Source organism: Notolepis coatsorum (assembly GCF_963971535.1).
Source record: "Notolepis coatsorum genome assembly, chromosome: 4".
In the NCBI taxonomy this organism is placed as follows: domain Eukaryota; kingdom Metazoa; phylum Chordata; class Actinopteri; order Aulopiformes; family Paralepididae; genus Notolepis; species Notolepis coatsorum.
In genome coordinates, this window is record NC_140168.1 from 41,972,499 (window position 1) to 41,989,713 (window position 17,215).

Sequence of the window (17,215 nt, forward strand, 5' to 3'; positions counted from 1 at the left end):
TTCTACTGTAAAATGTTTACTTAGAATGGGCCATGTTTTCAGAGTAACTTTAAAAAAGATTCAAGGATGGTCTTTATTGGTTTTTGCAAATTAACTCTTGTATGTTGGAAATTGTTGTCAAATTAAAGGGTTCTTGTTGTGAAGGATCAGATTAAACCGAATATATATATTTATTTATGGATATATATTTAATAGTATTTGTATATCGTTTGATATCCCTTGTATATTCCTTGTACATATACACTGAATATCCCTTTAGTCTACTAACAGCCCATAATAGTTTCATTCTCTCATTGGACAAGAACTTGGCGCCAGCAGCCAAGCCCCTTGGTTCAAGTTCAATCGTGCCGACGAACATGTCGTTACTAGCCCCGGTTCCGCGTAGGAATACGTCTGCCGAAATACGAATGGTACTATTTGTTCACAGCGCATATATATATGGCGCAAGTAAAGTAGAACTTTCTTTTAGTCCCTTAGCCCTTAGTTCTTTACCCTCCAACCTAGTGGCAAGACGTTAAGCCTCACCCACGATACACGTGTGGTGCAGTATGGTCAACTTGGCCTCAGAATGGCATTGAGACATCGTGTGGATTAATAGTTGAATTGTCATAGTTTGGCACTATACCGTCGAGTGGGACGTATTTCTATTAAGTTAATAATAGTCTATTATGTATGGTGCATCGTTCGGTTAGAGTTATAAAGTGAGCAGTACCCCCATCGTTCCTCGCGTTATCTAGAGTCTTAACCAGGCTGGGCAGACCACGTGTGGTGCTTTCATCCGAGGAGTTCTGGGCCAGGACGAGTGGACCTGCACATTGGATTACCTTACCCGGACGACGGCGAGCCCTACACGGCTTGGATTATCTACTTGCTTTGGGTGCTTTGATTTATGCCATGGATAACAGCCAACTTGGAACTACCCCCGAGAGGAGCCCAGGTGAGACGGCGCTCTACCCCGAGTGAGGTCGCCTCACGTCTCTTCGTTGTGGACCGGCAGCTACCGTCTACAAGAGGGCCCAGCTGTATTCATCTGTGGACCAAGGTTCTGTGGGCACCGTGTTCAGCACTCTGAATTCTCCCAAGAAATCGTTGGCCAGATGGGATATCGCCAGCGGCTCTCCTAACCCCCCCCCCCTACTGACTTACAACCAGCGGGACCCCCCTTTAGTGTATCCAGCTATAATCATTTAAGTACCATCGCTATAGTTCCCTAAAGAACCAGGTTGTATACTTGCTTCCTGCGTAACCAGAGATTGGACATTCAATGTTGATTTGCCTACGAATACTCATTTGCCTTACAAGTGCATTCAAATCATAAATGTCATTAAGTGAACGTTGTATATACCCTTTGCTATATAAAATATTCGATTTATACATTTGTGTGGACTTGGTTTCATGGTGGGAAAGTGTTCATCATATCTATATCATGTACTGTGTGGCCAGTAGTTAAAGTACATAATCGGTAGTGGTTTAATGATACCATACTTATCAATACAGTCAGGGAATTGTACCCCTCAGTTACAGTTCTATTGCATGTTTTTCACCAAGAAATCGCTGTAAGACTTTCCATTTAGCTGATCTTCATTCAAATATCTTGTGGTGAGGGGTCAAAGGGCATGTGTCAAGGCATGGCCTTTGGAAATGTCTGTCCCCATTTTTCCCCATCAGAATCTTGCCACCAATTTAAAGAAGTCACATTATGTTCTTCCTGTGCCCCAAGACAGTTCAGGTGTATGAGCGCTTGCACCCAAATTAGGTTTTAATTAAGGTTCAGACCTTCAAGACCTACAGTGTACAGTCCCACCCCCCCCCCCCTACCCAACCCCCCCAGCCCCCACCCACCCACCCAACCTCCTCCAATGTACAGTTTCTACGTCAAATGTATATACAATCTTTTTCTGGACACTTTTGTGTCACAAACAGTACTGTATTTGCAAATCTGATATGTCATAAATGTATAGATGTAGCAGTACTGTCTATCTGTATGTCATGTATGTGTAGCAGGGTGGATTATCCCTGCTTCGTGGGAACGGGTGGGCACAATCACTGGGTAGCGAGACACAGTAGAGCTCTGTCTGACTGCACCTCCGTCTTTGAGTCTGGAGCTTCAACTGGAGGCTGGTAGTGTGAGTGGATGAGGCCCGGGATTTACCAACCTGGTCTGGTACTCTGGTCTTCCTCCCCTGCAGCAGGGCGGTCGCAGTACTCCCCAACACGCTCCCACTTCCCCCAATTACTCCTTCAAACCCTCCCACACCTAGTGACTGAATTGTAAATAAATACCCTGGTTCCCCCCGCAAACAGTACCCTCCCTCAGTGACACTAGAAACCTTACAATAACAAGGGAAAGGTGGAATAGGAAGGGGTTAATTGTATTAACGTTACCCACACCAAAAGAGTTGTTAAACGGCTCATGAATGGACAGGCACACAGAACTCCCATCTAATTCTTTAATACTAATTATACTGGTCAGTTACAAAGAGTTAAAAGCACTGGGTCGACTACAATGGAATCTTACTATTACCCAATTTGTAACTCAATACCTTATGTCTAACTATATTCTACACACACCTCTGTGTTAGTGCCAGGAATAATATACTTTAATGCATTTGACTCATCGCCCACGTCTGGGTCAGTACCATGTATAATACCTCTAACAGGTTTTAATTATATGGTGGGAATAATACCTCTCTGGGCTTTACTTATGATGCCCCAGGTCTGTAACCTCCCCACAGGGAAAGGGTTAATTAGATGGGAAAATATTATTAAAGAACCAAACACGTTATCACACTCAAAGGAAATCAAAAATGTGGGCCCACAAATACCTAACAAAAGTCCTATGCTAATGCCGGCATATATTGTTGATGGGGTACCCCTAGGAACTGTAGTTAGCAACATTAGCTTCGCCTGCAGGCCGCACCACACTGTGTAATGTGCAATAGAATCCTGGGCACCAAAGCCCTAATGTACTCCAAAATGGCGGCCTCGCCGCGCCACCGTCGTCCGGATAGCAAGATGGCGTGACGCTCTCGGCGTGGGCGCTAGCAGGCGGGGCTGGAGCAGAGGGGCAGTGCTGTGCTGAAAGCGTGTGCTGGGTGATGGCGACCTCTGCTGGTCGGGACGAACTCCTGTGCTCTGAAGACAGCCTGGTGCAGATCTGGTTGTAGACAGCCGGAGCAGACTGGTTGTAGACAGCTGGTGCTGGGTCGACACGCATACATAAACTGGCCCTCACTAACACTGCAGCTATCTCTGGGTCCCAAAACAGCCCTCCTGCTAGCCGGGATATATGATAACGCAGGGTGCCTCTAAACACCGGTCCTCTTCACGCCACCTCGCTAGAGGGAATAACTTTAACTTAAACCCCTCAGGGCGATACCGCATTTCTTCTAGGATAACTCATTGTATCGCTAGGGTATTCAGTAGGGAAAGCATGCAATGCTCCACTACGTTTACTTTCATAAGATAACCCGTCACATGCTCAAGTTCAGTTTGCCCGCCCGTGCTTCACAACGGGGCTCCCCGAGACACGTCTGTTCACAACAACGTCCCGACTCGAAGAGGCTCGTCTCCCCTCTTCCGCCTCCATTTATTTCCTTCCCATCTCTCTCGGACACTCTCTGCCTGCCACCGCCCCCTGCTGGTACCGCCAACTAGTCACACAGGGAAAAGGATGGTAGATATGTATCCAGTAATGCCGTGAATAATAGCCATATTTTCAGGATGCTACATTTCCCCCCACTTTGAACTTGCTAAGTCCTCTGCAAGTTAACTCAATGAAACACCAACCAACGCATGCATGAAAACGGTCCTGAGACCAACAGTTTCACACATGGATCGACAATCACACATTATGCTAACAGTTTCACACACTCCTTCATGAATTGTAAACACTGTTCAACAAACACACTCTTCAGCTCATAGTCCTGGCGATACCGAGCGGGTAGTCGACCTCTGGTGCTCCTCTGGGGCCGGGTTGGTTCGACTTCCCCCCCCGTCTGCCTCCGCGTCAGATCCTTCAGTGCCTGTTAGCGGGTCATTGACTACGGCCTCTCCCTCTGGGGCCATTGGTTGGCCGCCAGCGGCCCCCTCTTCGCCCCTCGTCTTTGCCGTCCTCTTCCGAGGGGTCCGACTCCACCTCCCCTCCCTCGTCCGACGCATCTTCAGCGACGACCCGAGGGGCCCGGGTGGGTTACGCGCCCTGGGACCCGGTTCCCGAGGCCGATAGCCGGCGGGCTCCCCGTCTGTCCCAGACGAGCTCCACGAGCGCGTAGGAGCCCTCCGGCGGACCTGCGCACTCCCTCCCCCATTGGAAGTTGGGAAGGAATGGGGCTTGAGCTGGTCCCGATGTACCGTCCTCTCCGGGCCTCCTTCTTCGGGCCGGACAACGAACACCGGCGTCCCCTCGTGGCTCGGGGTAACCACCGGGTAGGGCGTAGGTTCCCCCCTGGACTTTCGGTCGTGGATCCGCTTCGCTGTGGCTCCCGCGGCCTCCGCAGCAGCCTTCCGTCGCTCCCTCTCCGTGGGTACAGCCTCTGGTTCTGACCGCATCGGGATGCGCGGCCGGGCGCCAGTGCTTCCGTCGGGCCGGCCGCAGTGGTATCGAATCCTATGGCACGCTACCACACCTCCCCCCTCAGACCATGGTCTGGCGGTCGCCAGGTCGGACAACCCGCCTGCTGCTGTGCGGGTGGCGTCCTGTACTTGTCGGGGCGGAACCTCACCGCCCGGTGCTTCCGTCGGGCGTGGTTCTCCCATCGCGCGGGCTGTTGACAGGTGTAGCAGATCAGTCTCCCATCCTCGCTCCGGCGGGGTAGTCTGCGCGGGGTAGCGGGCCCGTCTCCCCTCCGTCGGCTTCCGGCGAAGCCTCTCTGGGGCGTGTCTCGCTCCTGTTGACACGCCTGGAAGAGCTGCTCCAGGCGCGCGCCCAACCGCTCCTGGCCGGCGAAGAGCTGTCGGATGGACTCCTGGAGTGCGGCTATGTCCAGAGGTGGCTCGTGTCTTTCCACGACGACGACGCGTATCATGCCCCTGCCGGCACCCCTTGTGGGGGGCAGGACCATCTCCTCTTCGGACCAGTCTATCGCCGCCATCATCAATTCGAGAAACGTCCGCTCCCCGTCCTCCTTTACGTACTTCCTCATCTCCCGTCGCAGCATCCCATCCCTCAGGCCTAGCACGAACTGCTCCTGCAGCTGGGCGGCAGGATCCGCGACTCGTTGGGGGTCTCGGCCCTGTATGCGACGCATCCGCTCCTGTAGGTCGTAAGCAAACTCTCTCACGGTCTCGCCATCTATTTGTCGGCGGTCGAGGAACTCTCCCAGGCGGACACTGACCGGGGTCTTGTCTCCGTACGTCTCCTGCAGCACTCGGAACACGGCGTCCGGCTCTGGGGCGATCCCTTCCATCACGAAGCGTACCGTCCGTTTAGCCTCGCCTTTTAGATGCTGTTGTACGAACTCCGCCTGTTCGTCGCCGGGCACTCTGCTGATCCGGAAATGCGCTTTCATGTCTCGGATCCAGTCCTCCACCAGCGGCTCTCCTCTCTCTTTTCCCCCTCCGAACTTGCTGCACTTTCGGTCCCGTTGGACGTACACGGTAGAGGGGCCGGTGCGGGGTTCGCGGCCGTCCCGGTCGAGATCGGCTTGGGTCTTTTCCAGGGCCAGCGCCTGTCGGTCCAGGAGGCCGGCGTGTGTGTGGGTTCTGTTCGCCAGGGCCTTCACCTGTGCTGTCAATTCCTCCATGGTTTCGGCCTCCTCTTTCTTTACCTCGGGGCCGGCGTCCTGGCTGATCGGGAAAAACACAGCCCGAAGCCGATAGACGAGGGCAAAGTGCCGCGACGCGCACGCGCGTGCGTGATGGCCCGCGGTCGGGCCAGCCAAAGAAATCTGCTAAGCCAACACACATGCCTGCTCCAAGAGGTATCTATCACACTCCAAGCCCTCACTGCCAACACTACACTGTGGAAACACACAGAAACACTATGCCTAGTGTCACACCCAACACAGGGGCCACCCTTGATACACTGCAAACAAAGAGAGACACAAGGGCTAATGCTAACAAGCAGGCCAACACACACTCGATGGCCTGTAGATTGTAGTTCAACATGCAACAGTACTACACGCTCAGTGGGCTGCTAAGGGTATAGAAATTGCACTGCCACAGCCACAGAGGTACCCCTTCGCCACTAGTGGAGCACCGTGGGGGACTGGACCCCCTGCAATTTGCATACCGCCCCAACAACACTGAACTAGTGAGGTACCGTGAACAGAATGAATAAACTCTTTCTTGAAAAGCTGTCAATTTAAAAGCTGTCTTGTCTGAATCAGACCATTATTAAACTGTTGCCATGTTTGATGACCCTGCCATGTTATTAGAGTGTCTCTATTAGTTGTCATTAATTCATTCATTCGTGACTATAGGGACTTTTTAAAAAGGAGATGGGTGGAGATCTGGGAAATAGCCTACTATATACAGCCCATTACCAGAGTACAGTTGACAAGTTGGGTTTGGTCTATGTTAGCTTGTTATTATGATAATGATTTTACAAACTTCAGTGGTGTATTGATCACCTGAATTTGATTCAGGGCCCGCACCTGCTTATATGCTGCTGGTAGGGGCATGGCCCTGGTCAATGATTTTTTTTTTTTTTAATCTTGCATAACTTTGTGATAAAAAGAAAGTACTTCTCAAACAGAAAATACGTTCCGACTTTATCCAAATCAGGAGAGAGAACTCCACACTGCACTGTCTGACAAAAAATAAGAAATATAGTAGTAGTGCAGTAAGCTAATTTGGCTTGGCAAGATTTCTTGAAATAAGTACAAATATCTGGGTTCTCTCTCCTGATTCGATACAGTCGGAACGGGATACCAGAAAATGAATTTTCTGTTTACTGCAGAGCTGAGGGTCTGAGAGACCCATGTTACTGACCAAACACTTTATATCAGTGATGACTGTCGGAATTTAGAGCTATTTAACACTTATTTTAACAAATAAATACCACAGCACCTAGGTTCCATCCTAGAGGCAAATCTTTCCTGTGACAAAATGGCATCCAATGTAATAAAAAAAAGTCAACCAACGAACTCGATTCTTGTAGTACCGGATCTCCTCTCTGGTAAACAAGAATACCCTGAAGACTCTGGCAGGAGCACTCATTCAAGGGTACTACGACTATGCTTGCACCTCATGGTACCAAAGTACCTCAAAGGCGCAAAAAACAAAATTACAAACATCTCAAAACAAACTGGTTAGACTACTGCTTGACCTTACTCCTAGAACCCACCTCACCCCTGCCCACTTTGACAACCTAGTGTAACGGAGGTCCGTGAGTATATCCACAGTCACGATGGACTTCATGTGTTGTGAAGTGACTGTGGCACGTAGCGGTACTGCAAGTAAACTCACTCCCCTTAAAAGGCATCCAGACCCATTACTTAGAAGTGCATTCACCTCTTGGTATAGTGGTCTGTGATGTCGCCGGCGGTGCGCGAGACCGGGGTTCGACTCCCACTCAGGGCATGTGAAATAATACCTGTTTCACTAGGATGGCTTAGAGTAGATGACAGAGTACAGCAACTTGCAATGGGCCTGGTCTACAAGATACACTACACGACTAAGGTACCCATGTACATGTCAAAATACTTCCCAAAGGTCAGTGAATACCACGGCCACAACACCAGAGGGAGCTCCACAAATCATGTTAAACCCAGATTCGGCTCAAACAAGGGACTAAACACGTTTACCAATTATGCCACATCAATGTGGAACGCCCTACCCACAGCCGTAAAGGAATGTGAATCACTACCCACTTTCAAAACCACTCTCAAAGAGCACCTACGAGAGACTGCAATTCGAAACTGGCCCCTGTAAATGTCCTAACGCAACCCCCTCCAATGTACAATAAATGTCCTATTAAACCCAATAATACACAAGACCCTCTTCTTGGAACCAAGTAAGGTTTCGTCGATAATCCAATGTACACATACCCCCCCACCCCCACCCGCCTACACACCCCCCACCCCACCTACCCCCCCCCCCCCCCCCACCTACCAACCTCCTACCTACCAACCTCCTCCAATGTAGAGTTTCTTCGTCAAATGTATATACTCTCTTTTTTAGACTATCTTCTTGTATCAAAAACAGTACTGTGTTTGTAAATCTGGTATGTCATAAATGTATGACATACATATGACATATCTGTCATGTAGTCATATTATGTTATGATGAATTTAAAATGGGGGACCCTGATGTAAACAAGACTAAAGTCTTTCTCTGGTCTGCATCCCCTTAACAGTTTTGTGTATTGAGCTGTACTGTATTTGTACCCATTCTGCAATCTGTTACAATTTTCAATCAATCAATCAAGCACAGGTCTTTAAATCACAACTTTATCATGACAAGATTGCAGATGAGCTGCGGTAATTGCATTCAGTTTAATTTTCAATAATGTGTTTGTCAAAGCACCAAGGAGACACAGTCGGATGTTATATATTATCATACATCTAGTTGACTCATTGCAACTTATCGTTGCATAATCGCAACTTGCCCCAAGAAGAGCACACAGCGACAGGGCGGCGCCTAACTATAAAACTCCGATCTCATAATTTCTCAACTCCGCTCATTTCAACCTCTCAACAAACAACTCGCCGGTCAGGTAGGCTAAATAATTAACTGCTTTTGGACAGCAATTGTCTTTGTGGTATGTTTAGCTGTCACGGTAAAACACCGCAGGCGAAATACTTCTGCTAACTAATGGCATTCTGTCTTGTGTGGAGAGCATTTTGAGGAAGTTTTGAAAGCTGATAGACCTATATAGTAGGACCTTTTGTTGTATCGCCTACTTCATAACCATTAGATATGAATAGTTTACAGATTAAATTAATATTCACCCGTAAGTTTTAAATAATGCTAGACTAGTTTTCCATTGCACCTCCTCAAATAAATGTATGATCATTTAGCCTAAATGGAGTAAATGCTGTTGTACGGTATTGGTTTTTGCCTTTAATTCACAGGCATTGTCGTAGACTAATGAGAACACATGTTAGTAGCCTAAAGTTCAACTAGGCTCAGACACTTAATTAGTTCTAGCCCAATTAATTTATTATTGCTAATTACAGTAGGTTACCTTGGCTTCCCCCCACCCTTCTTAGGTTGAATATTAACTGCCTGTCTAGGTGCTTGTCTATAGACAGTCGAGGGTGTGGCTGCCAAACACAGTTCTCAAACGTTTCCTTGTCAAATACCCCCAAATGTATTTCCATTAGGTGGACCCCCATTACACAAATGTAATTTGCAGACTCCCATCTGAGCAGGTTTTAGTTGTAAGATGTACAAAACAAAATAGTCATTGTTATACATTGTCATTGGGCTAACTTCTAGTCAATGAAGTAATGGTGACATTAAACTATTCCCCATTTGGCAGAGCCCCCTGGACGTGTTCACACACGCTGGCTCCTCTGCTCTCTGTCTCCACACTCTGCCTTACAGTACATTCCTTTGTCCCACAGCAATTTTTTTCCAAGTTCAGTGGAAGTTTCCGTTCCCTAAAGTAAACATTATTTTTTGTGGCTTTTCTGTGTTTTTACTCCAGTAAGAAAAAAACTAACTAAGCCTACTGTTCAAGTACATATCTGACCTTTCTTTTGTGTTTTGTTTTATTTTACGCAAGAGTATGACTCATCAACGGGCACAATTAAACAGCTGGTTTCCTCTTTGTCATTTCCTGCCTTGCGTTAAAAAGAAACACCCCAGTCATTTTTACACTTTTCAAGTCTTTAGTTCAGCTGCGATGTTGCATATTTGCTGCCAGAGTAATGATAGATAGCCAGTCCTTGGAATCCTCTCAGTGATGAAGCTATAGGTCACAATAGGCTCAGGGAACTGGGCTACTTAAGAGCTCTTCTATAACTAAAATGTCATTATTTTATTTAATTTAGGAGGGGCTCTCTGTGACTCTTGAATGGGCGCGTCTGAAGGCTTCTCGGCATCTTCCTTGAGACCGGGTGGCGGGTGCCGCGCCTCATATCGCCTATATGAGCCCCTATATCGACCCTCTGTAGCTCGCAGCCTGAAGGTTCACCAACACCAAAAGTCTTTATACCTGTGCAATCTCTCTTCCTCAGCATAACCACAAGTCAGCAGCCATGCCTTCAGATTTGGAGCAAGCGATGGAGTCTCTGATCACCGTGTTCCACCGTTACGCCTCTGGTGACGACAAGAAGAGCACGCTCAGTCGCCGGGAGCTCAAACAGCTGATGGAGAGTGAGCTATCTGGGTTCCTCAAGGTGAGAGGCCACAGCACCTCTGTCCACCTCAGCCGTCCTTCCCCACTGCTTTTCCGCTATACGGCTGCTGTTTGTGTACATTCAGCCTTTGGTTGTTCAGTTTCCACTTTCACTTATTGCTGCTTTGGTGTTCAATAGGGATGCCCATCGTCAAACCTGATCACTCGCTGTCGCTGAGTTCTGTCTCAGACACCGGTGGTGTGGCGTCTGCTCTCGAGTCCAGCCCCTCCCGCACGCATGTAAACACGGGTCTAGTCTAGTGAGACACGGGAGGACGGCGTGTCGTGTCGGCGTCTCCCTGAGCTAACGTTAGCTTAGCTACCGTTACAAAATGACGCAGTCAACTATTCACTTTTAGTTTAATACATGATGAGGCATTGTCTAACCGAACGGTATCTAGCCGGCCAGCTACCGATAGCTCCTGACATCAACAAACGCCGGCTCTAGCAAGTATAGTAGGTAGGTATGATACCTGTTAGCTGTTAGCGCAAGTTAGTTCACTGTTAAAAACTAAATGTCCCATTGAACTAAATAATTCACTGAGGCGTTGTATTAACGTTATATATCCGGCTAGCAGTAGCTACAGATAGCTCCTGATATCAATGTCTTATAACACTGATTCGATGCGTATTCGAGCTGAGGGCTTGCTGAGCACAGTTAAGTAACGTTATACCAATAGGGTCCAGGTGCAGCGCCGGAAATCCTGGCCGTTGCTCGAGGCTACTCGAGTATAGGTCCAGCTGCAGCTCCGGAGAATCCTGGCTGTAGCTGGAGGCTACTAGAGTACACACAGACAGTGGAGCTTGTTGCGTGGTGGCGATGTCTCGCAGATAATACAAGTACAAGTCTAATTATATAATATATATATTTTATAAAAAAAATAAAAAAAAATTATATAAAATTAAATTAAATTTCTTTTAATCAAAAACTATCGGTATCGGATCGGTATCGGCCGATATGGCTCACGACGATCGGTGATCGGTATCGGTGGCAAAAAACGTGATCGGGGCATCCCTAGTGTTCAATAGTGAGAAGACTACTGCGATATGATACAGTTCTAATAGTAGGCGACAACCATGCGTATGCCACCCATTCTGATAACTACTTGGTAAAACAAATGCTTACTCATGTCATTTTCAGTCAAATTTACCTCGAGACACATTTTGTGTTTTAATCACTGTTGGAAAGTGACAGTCCGCTCTCCAACAACATCTATAATATTTCTCTATGGGAAACTATTCTTTTCAGAAAATCACTATCAAAGTTACACAACGGGGTAATACATGAGACGAAGGCCCTTGTAAAGTGTAACTAAGTAGATTCATATTCTTAGTTTTCTATAAGCCTACAGATTATGAAAGCCCAATTATTGGTATAGTGAAATATAACTTAAAACTGTATAAACTTGACAAAAAACATAACTTATAGACAGTCTATGCAAATAAACCTTTGCAACTTCCTAATCAAAGCGATATAACGGGTTTCACTTTTCTTTTTTAAATTTGATCCCATGCACTGAAGAAGCCTATAACTGTTTTGAAACCTGTTGGGAGAGCCCATGTATTTGCAGTTGTGAAGTCAATCCAAATCAGTGTGTGAATGTGATATAATGTAACAAGAATATACTTGATCTCTACTGTAACTATGAATGAACACAACACTCTCACTTAGTTAGTTATATGGTTCTTCGTCTGAGGTACTTGCAGGGGTGTAATTGTACTTCGTTACAATACTTAAGTACTGTTTTTGGGGATTTGTACTTTACGCGAGTATTAGGTTTGTATACTTTTTTTTATCCACTTTTTCTCCCATTTTCTATTTTTCTCCCATCCCAATTGGACCTATCTCAAACCCTGCCCTCTTTTCTTGATCCTCCAATCACAGCTGTCGCTTACCTCGGACTTCCAAGCGACAGCTGTGATTGGAGGATTAAGAAAAGGGGCAGGGTTTGAGATAGGTCTGCTGTTTCTTGCCTCCCACAAGCCGGCTGCAATGTGGACTAAGTCATACATAGCACGAGTGACGAGTCTCCTCCGATACTCGAGGTAACAGCAGTCGCATCTTTCCACCTGCGCGGCTCGATCTTTCAGCGTCAGGGGTCTGCGCTTTGGAGGGGCCCCGCCCCCATCGCTTCCTGATTATACCTCGCAGGCGCACCAACCGACCTGTAGGAGTCGCTGTCCACAACGCCCGATCCCCACCCATCAGTTTCCCACCCCCTAATACTGCCAATGTGTATTAGTACGGACGACCAGCTAAACTGAAAGCAATGTGGAGCGCTGGCTGGGCTCGAACAGGTGAACCCAGCGTCTCCAGTATTCGTGGTGAGCGGCTTGCCCACTGCACCACGTAGGTTTGTATACTTGTACTTTTACTCAATTACATTTCAGAGAAAAAAAACATACTTTTTACTCCTTACATTTAAAATGCAGACCTACAAAGTACAAATCTCGCAGGTCCAACTATTTTAATTGGTATATCTGTTTCTCAGGCCGGACTAACTTTAACGATATTAATCCTGCGCACTTTATTTAAAAACCGATAATCAAATCCCCATCAATGGAAAATTAACCCACCCATGCTGATTGGTCTTGTACAAGACTAGAAAGCGGGTATCTTTGATTAAACACCTGCCATCAGAAGAATACAGTCCGAGTGACAAGCTACAGAAGATGGGCACAAACTGTAGTACGAGCGATGAAGAGGACGGAACATTTCATTGCCCCGGAATAAAAAAAAGTTTTTACTTTTACTTTTTAGTACTTAACCCTTTGATCGCCGGGGTTAAATTCATAATTTACCATCCCTCGCCAGCCCTATTTAACATGGAGAAGTTCCCCTTCTTTGCAGGGCTATAACTTTTTAAATTTTATTGCTAAATTGACATTACCATGGCCCATTCAAAGTCCTATATCTATTGTTCAGGGTGTAGCAACGTTATACTTTTTCATTCACATATTCATACTAAAATACGGTCTAAAGTACAAGTATGTTTTTATCGTTTTCTGCAGCTTTCTCCAGAACGTGATTTATAGCTCCAAACGCATTATATTGATGATGAAATACAGTTTGATAGCAATCGGCGCGAGATAAAAAATTTCAACTGGACGTGGTTCTAGAAGTTACTACGTATCATCTGATGATGGGCGGGGGGTCGTTTATAATTCCGTGGGCAACGTTATATCATTAATCTAGTGTGGGTGATATGATCATTGGAGCAGTTAGTATAGAAGACATTACAAAATAACGCTGAAACTCACCGTAGCTTCCTCGCGCCGTTGGGAGATGAGCGTGGAACAGAATTTTTTCTATTATGGGATATAGAAATACCCGATCCATTTCCAGGTTGTATAATAGTATATACGTCCAAATCATGTTGTTTATCGAGTTATTGGCAACAGATCGATATCCATTGTGTCGAGTCCCGGGACCTATAGCGAGTGATCGGACCAAATTGAAATGGGCACCAGCGTCACTTCCCTGTTTATGCCCTGGGCGATCTGCCGATCGGCCACCAGATGGCGCTCTTGAACCGTTAGAGAGTTGACAGGGGTTCACCAGTACATATGTCTCCGGGGGAGAAATATGATTTCGATCACAGATTTTTGAAATATTGATATCAATGACGCTGTACAGCGTCATCGGCAGAATAAGCATGGGGGGAATGACGCTGAAAAGCGTCAACGGCGATTAAAGGGTTAAGTACATTTAAAAGTAAACTTTTTTACTTTTACTCAAGACTTTTACTTGAGTACGATTTTGAGACGGTACCCATAGTATAATTTCTGCTTACTTTTTACACCCCTGGGTACTACCATTCATAATAACTGTTCACAATAACTATATATAACGGTGTCACTGAGTGTTTTCCTCATCTTCCCCTCTCCCCAGTCCCAGAAGGACCCGGCGGCGGTGGACAAGATCATGAAGGACCTTGATGCCAACGGTGACGGCCAGGTGGACTTTGAAGAGTTTGTCTCTCTGGTCGTTGGACTCTCCATCGCCTGCGAACAGTGCTACCTCATGCACCTGAAGAAGGCAGGCAAGACCACCAAGAAGTAAAATACCAAAGATGAGCGAGAGAGAGAGAGAGAAGAACATTTCACTTTTTGTAAACTCTGCACTGTCTATTAAACACACTGAAAATCCCTGATCCCTCCCCCCAAAAAGGTATTTGTTGTGGTTATTGTATGTGTGTCACTGTCATCTTGGAGGAGTTAACTCCTACCCGGATCTCATGCCTAGTCCTGGAGAACAACCTCTCCCTCTCTGCTTGTACGTAGGAGACATTTTTATCACTGACCTGAGGAATCCTCAGAATGTTCTAGAAGGGAACACGCCTTCCTCCTCTTGATACACAGATAAGACTTTTATGGTTAATACATGGTTTTACGAGGAGGGCTTGGCTGTGTTACATACTGTAGTAGCACAACGTGTGGGGTTCTTCTGACTCATGATTCAGAATTCCAGTAGGAGAGACGTCGGCGTGGGGCGAGAACTGTGGAAGGGGCTGCAGCGATAGGGCGTGGCAGGCAGGTCAACGATGTTCCTGTCGTTGCTTTTCCACAAGGCTCTTTTCATTGCGTGGGGGATGTTGGATAACGGCAGAGGGAGGAAAAGGATAGATGTGTGGGTGTGTCTGTTTGCCAAACTCATTCACAGTCGCTAAGGCAGGGCCCACCTCTGGCCTACTGTTAATGGTTACAAGACAAATATGCCGGTTGCTAGGTTACAATAGCGTGGGTGTGGTGGGCCGTGGGAGTGCTTTGCCTTTAATTCCAGGTTTGAGGACCACACCCCTCTCTCGGAGTAGCCTGAGGAATTCCCCCTCTGTGCCAACACACACACGCAAGAAAAACAGACTTTCATTAGAGCCTCAGGCAGGAGAGCGCTGCCTTATCATCCGATAGTATACTGTATATTTGGGAGAGACAGGAAAATACGAGGGAGAGAGAAAGGACAGGGTACAACATACAATTTACCTATCAAGCCCCATCCTCTTTTCTTGATCCTCTAATTACGCAACAGTTGTGATTAGAGGATCAAGAAAACAGGGTGTGGCTTGAGATGAGTCAATTGGCCGTCTGAACCACCAGAACAGCCACCCATGGTGATTTTGATATTTTTTCTTCTTCTGTACATGCCTATTATGGCCTCTATTGAATGAGAATAGCACTCAATGTAAAGGGACACCCCGTCATTCTAAAAGGTCTGTCTGATTTGTCTAAAGGGACAGTCCGTCGTTCTAAAAGGTCTGTCTGATTTGTCACAAACTCGTTCCTTTCAGTCGGTCCAAAAAGGACTTGCTCCAAGATTTTGGTTCCTGAGATACTGAAAGGAATACATGTTAGCAAAGTGAGTGCAAGACGATGGGCGGCTTGAATCGTGTGTCTGACAAACCTCAGTGCTTCATGCCCCCATTGATTTCCTTTTAGCTTTGCTAACAAAAAAGCCTTCTTTGGACAGTGACATTTAAAAGCTGATATTTTGTGGTATACCCCTTTATTAAGTACTGAGAACAGTTTGCACATGAGAAGCTGAACACTGATGTAATGAGAAAAAATACTTATTCTGTTGAACAATCCTTGAGAAGTGCCTGAAGAAGACACTGCAATCTACCATATAATTAGATTGGAATGCCTTCTTCAGGCATTTTGTGCGAGAACTAGGCCATCGTTCAATAGGATGAAGTGGCCTCCAGTCATTTATTGCATAGCATTGAGAGCATGTCTTGGTAAGGATTGGGTTCACTTTGGTCCCAGTGTTCTTCTCTTTGGCCACTAGATGGCACAAGAGTATAACATAAAAGGTTGGCAGCAAGATCTGGAGAGGGGCCCAATAAATTATCGGTGTGGATGTTGGACTCTGACCAAGACATAACAACAAATGAAATGTAAGACCAATACAAATGAATGAACAGAATTGATTATACTCGAGACAAAATAGATTTAGGTTTAACATTACCATGTTAGATACATGCACTAGATGCAAAATAAAAAAGATTCCATTGTTCATGCTTTCTGAAACTGCACAGAAATTTACAAATTTTATAATAAAGACATAGCTCACAAGACGGCAATTATGACAATAAAATACCCAACAAACAATACTTACTGTCATCACTAGTAATGAAGAAATGACCTCAGTGATGTGATTTATAGGCATGCTGCAGCTTCAACTCTTAAACCACTGGACTCTGTCTATCATTCTGCCCTCAGATTTATTACTGATGACGGATACAGTATGACACCCACTACTGTCTCCTTTTATGAAAGGGTTGGATGGCTTTCTCTGGTTGAAAGGCGTAACAATCATTGGTTTGTTTATTTTTAAAGCCCTTATTGTTAAACTTCCCTCTTACATCACAACACTGTTGGAATGGAATTTTGGAACCTATTCTATATGTTCAAATTACTGGTTGGTTGAAGTTTGCTCTGAACTATGAAAAACTGCTTTGTTTGATGCTTTCATGTCTTGTTTTGTAAGCTCATCGCCATTGTAAATGAGGGTAACCTCAGAGTCTCATGAGTTTGAAATTAAATTAAATGAAAAGATAATACAAGACCACCCTTTCTAAATCACATGTTAGTTACTTATAATATAGATATATTACAGATGTATCTTAAAATATGACTGTACCCAAACCCATTCAGTATGTGCATGTGGCACAAGTCCCGGCAGGAGGAAAGAATAAGACGTTTTCCAAAGTAAATATTTATTTAAATAAAGGGGAATGAAACTCATAAACACAAAAGGGCATACGGTAAGGGAGAACAAAACGGGAATGTACAATACGACCAACAAAACAAGGCAAAATGATAACACTAAACAATAACCCCACTCAAAGGGGAAAACAAGGTGGAACCCAAGTGCCAAGGTTACACTTGGGGGACCCTGATGTAAACAAGACAAACGTCTTTCTCTGC

General features: G+C 45.9%; 1 protein-coding gene across 1 annotated transcript; it reads left to right on the forward strand.

Annotated features, from left to right (window-relative positions):
* The first annotated feature begins 8,523 nt into the window (after positions 1 to 8,523).
* Positions 8,524 to 14,442, forward strand: LOC311226877 (protein S100-A1-like). The gene is made up of 3 exons (XM_084312315.1): positions 8,524 to 8,659; positions 10,128 to 10,289; positions 14,181 to 14,442. The coding sequence occupies exons 2-3, from the start codon at positions 10,149 to 10,151 to the stop codon at positions 14,349 to 14,351; spliced, it is 312 nt and encodes a 103-aa protein (XP_084168441.1). The 5' UTR covers positions 8,524 to 8,659; positions 10,128 to 10,148; the 3' UTR covers positions 14,352 to 14,442.
* The last annotated feature ends 2,773 nt before the right edge of the window (positions 14,443 to 17,215 follow it).

Coding starts and splice junctions, on each gene's coding strand:
- LOC311226877 (XM_084312315.1), top strand. CDS start 10,149: ATGCCTTCAGATTTGGAGCAAGCGATGGAGTCTCTGATCACCGTGTTC. Junction 10,290..14,180: donor AGCTATCTGGGTTCCTCAAG/GTGAGAGGCCAC, acceptor CCCTCTCCCCAG/TCCCAGAAGGACCCGGCGGC.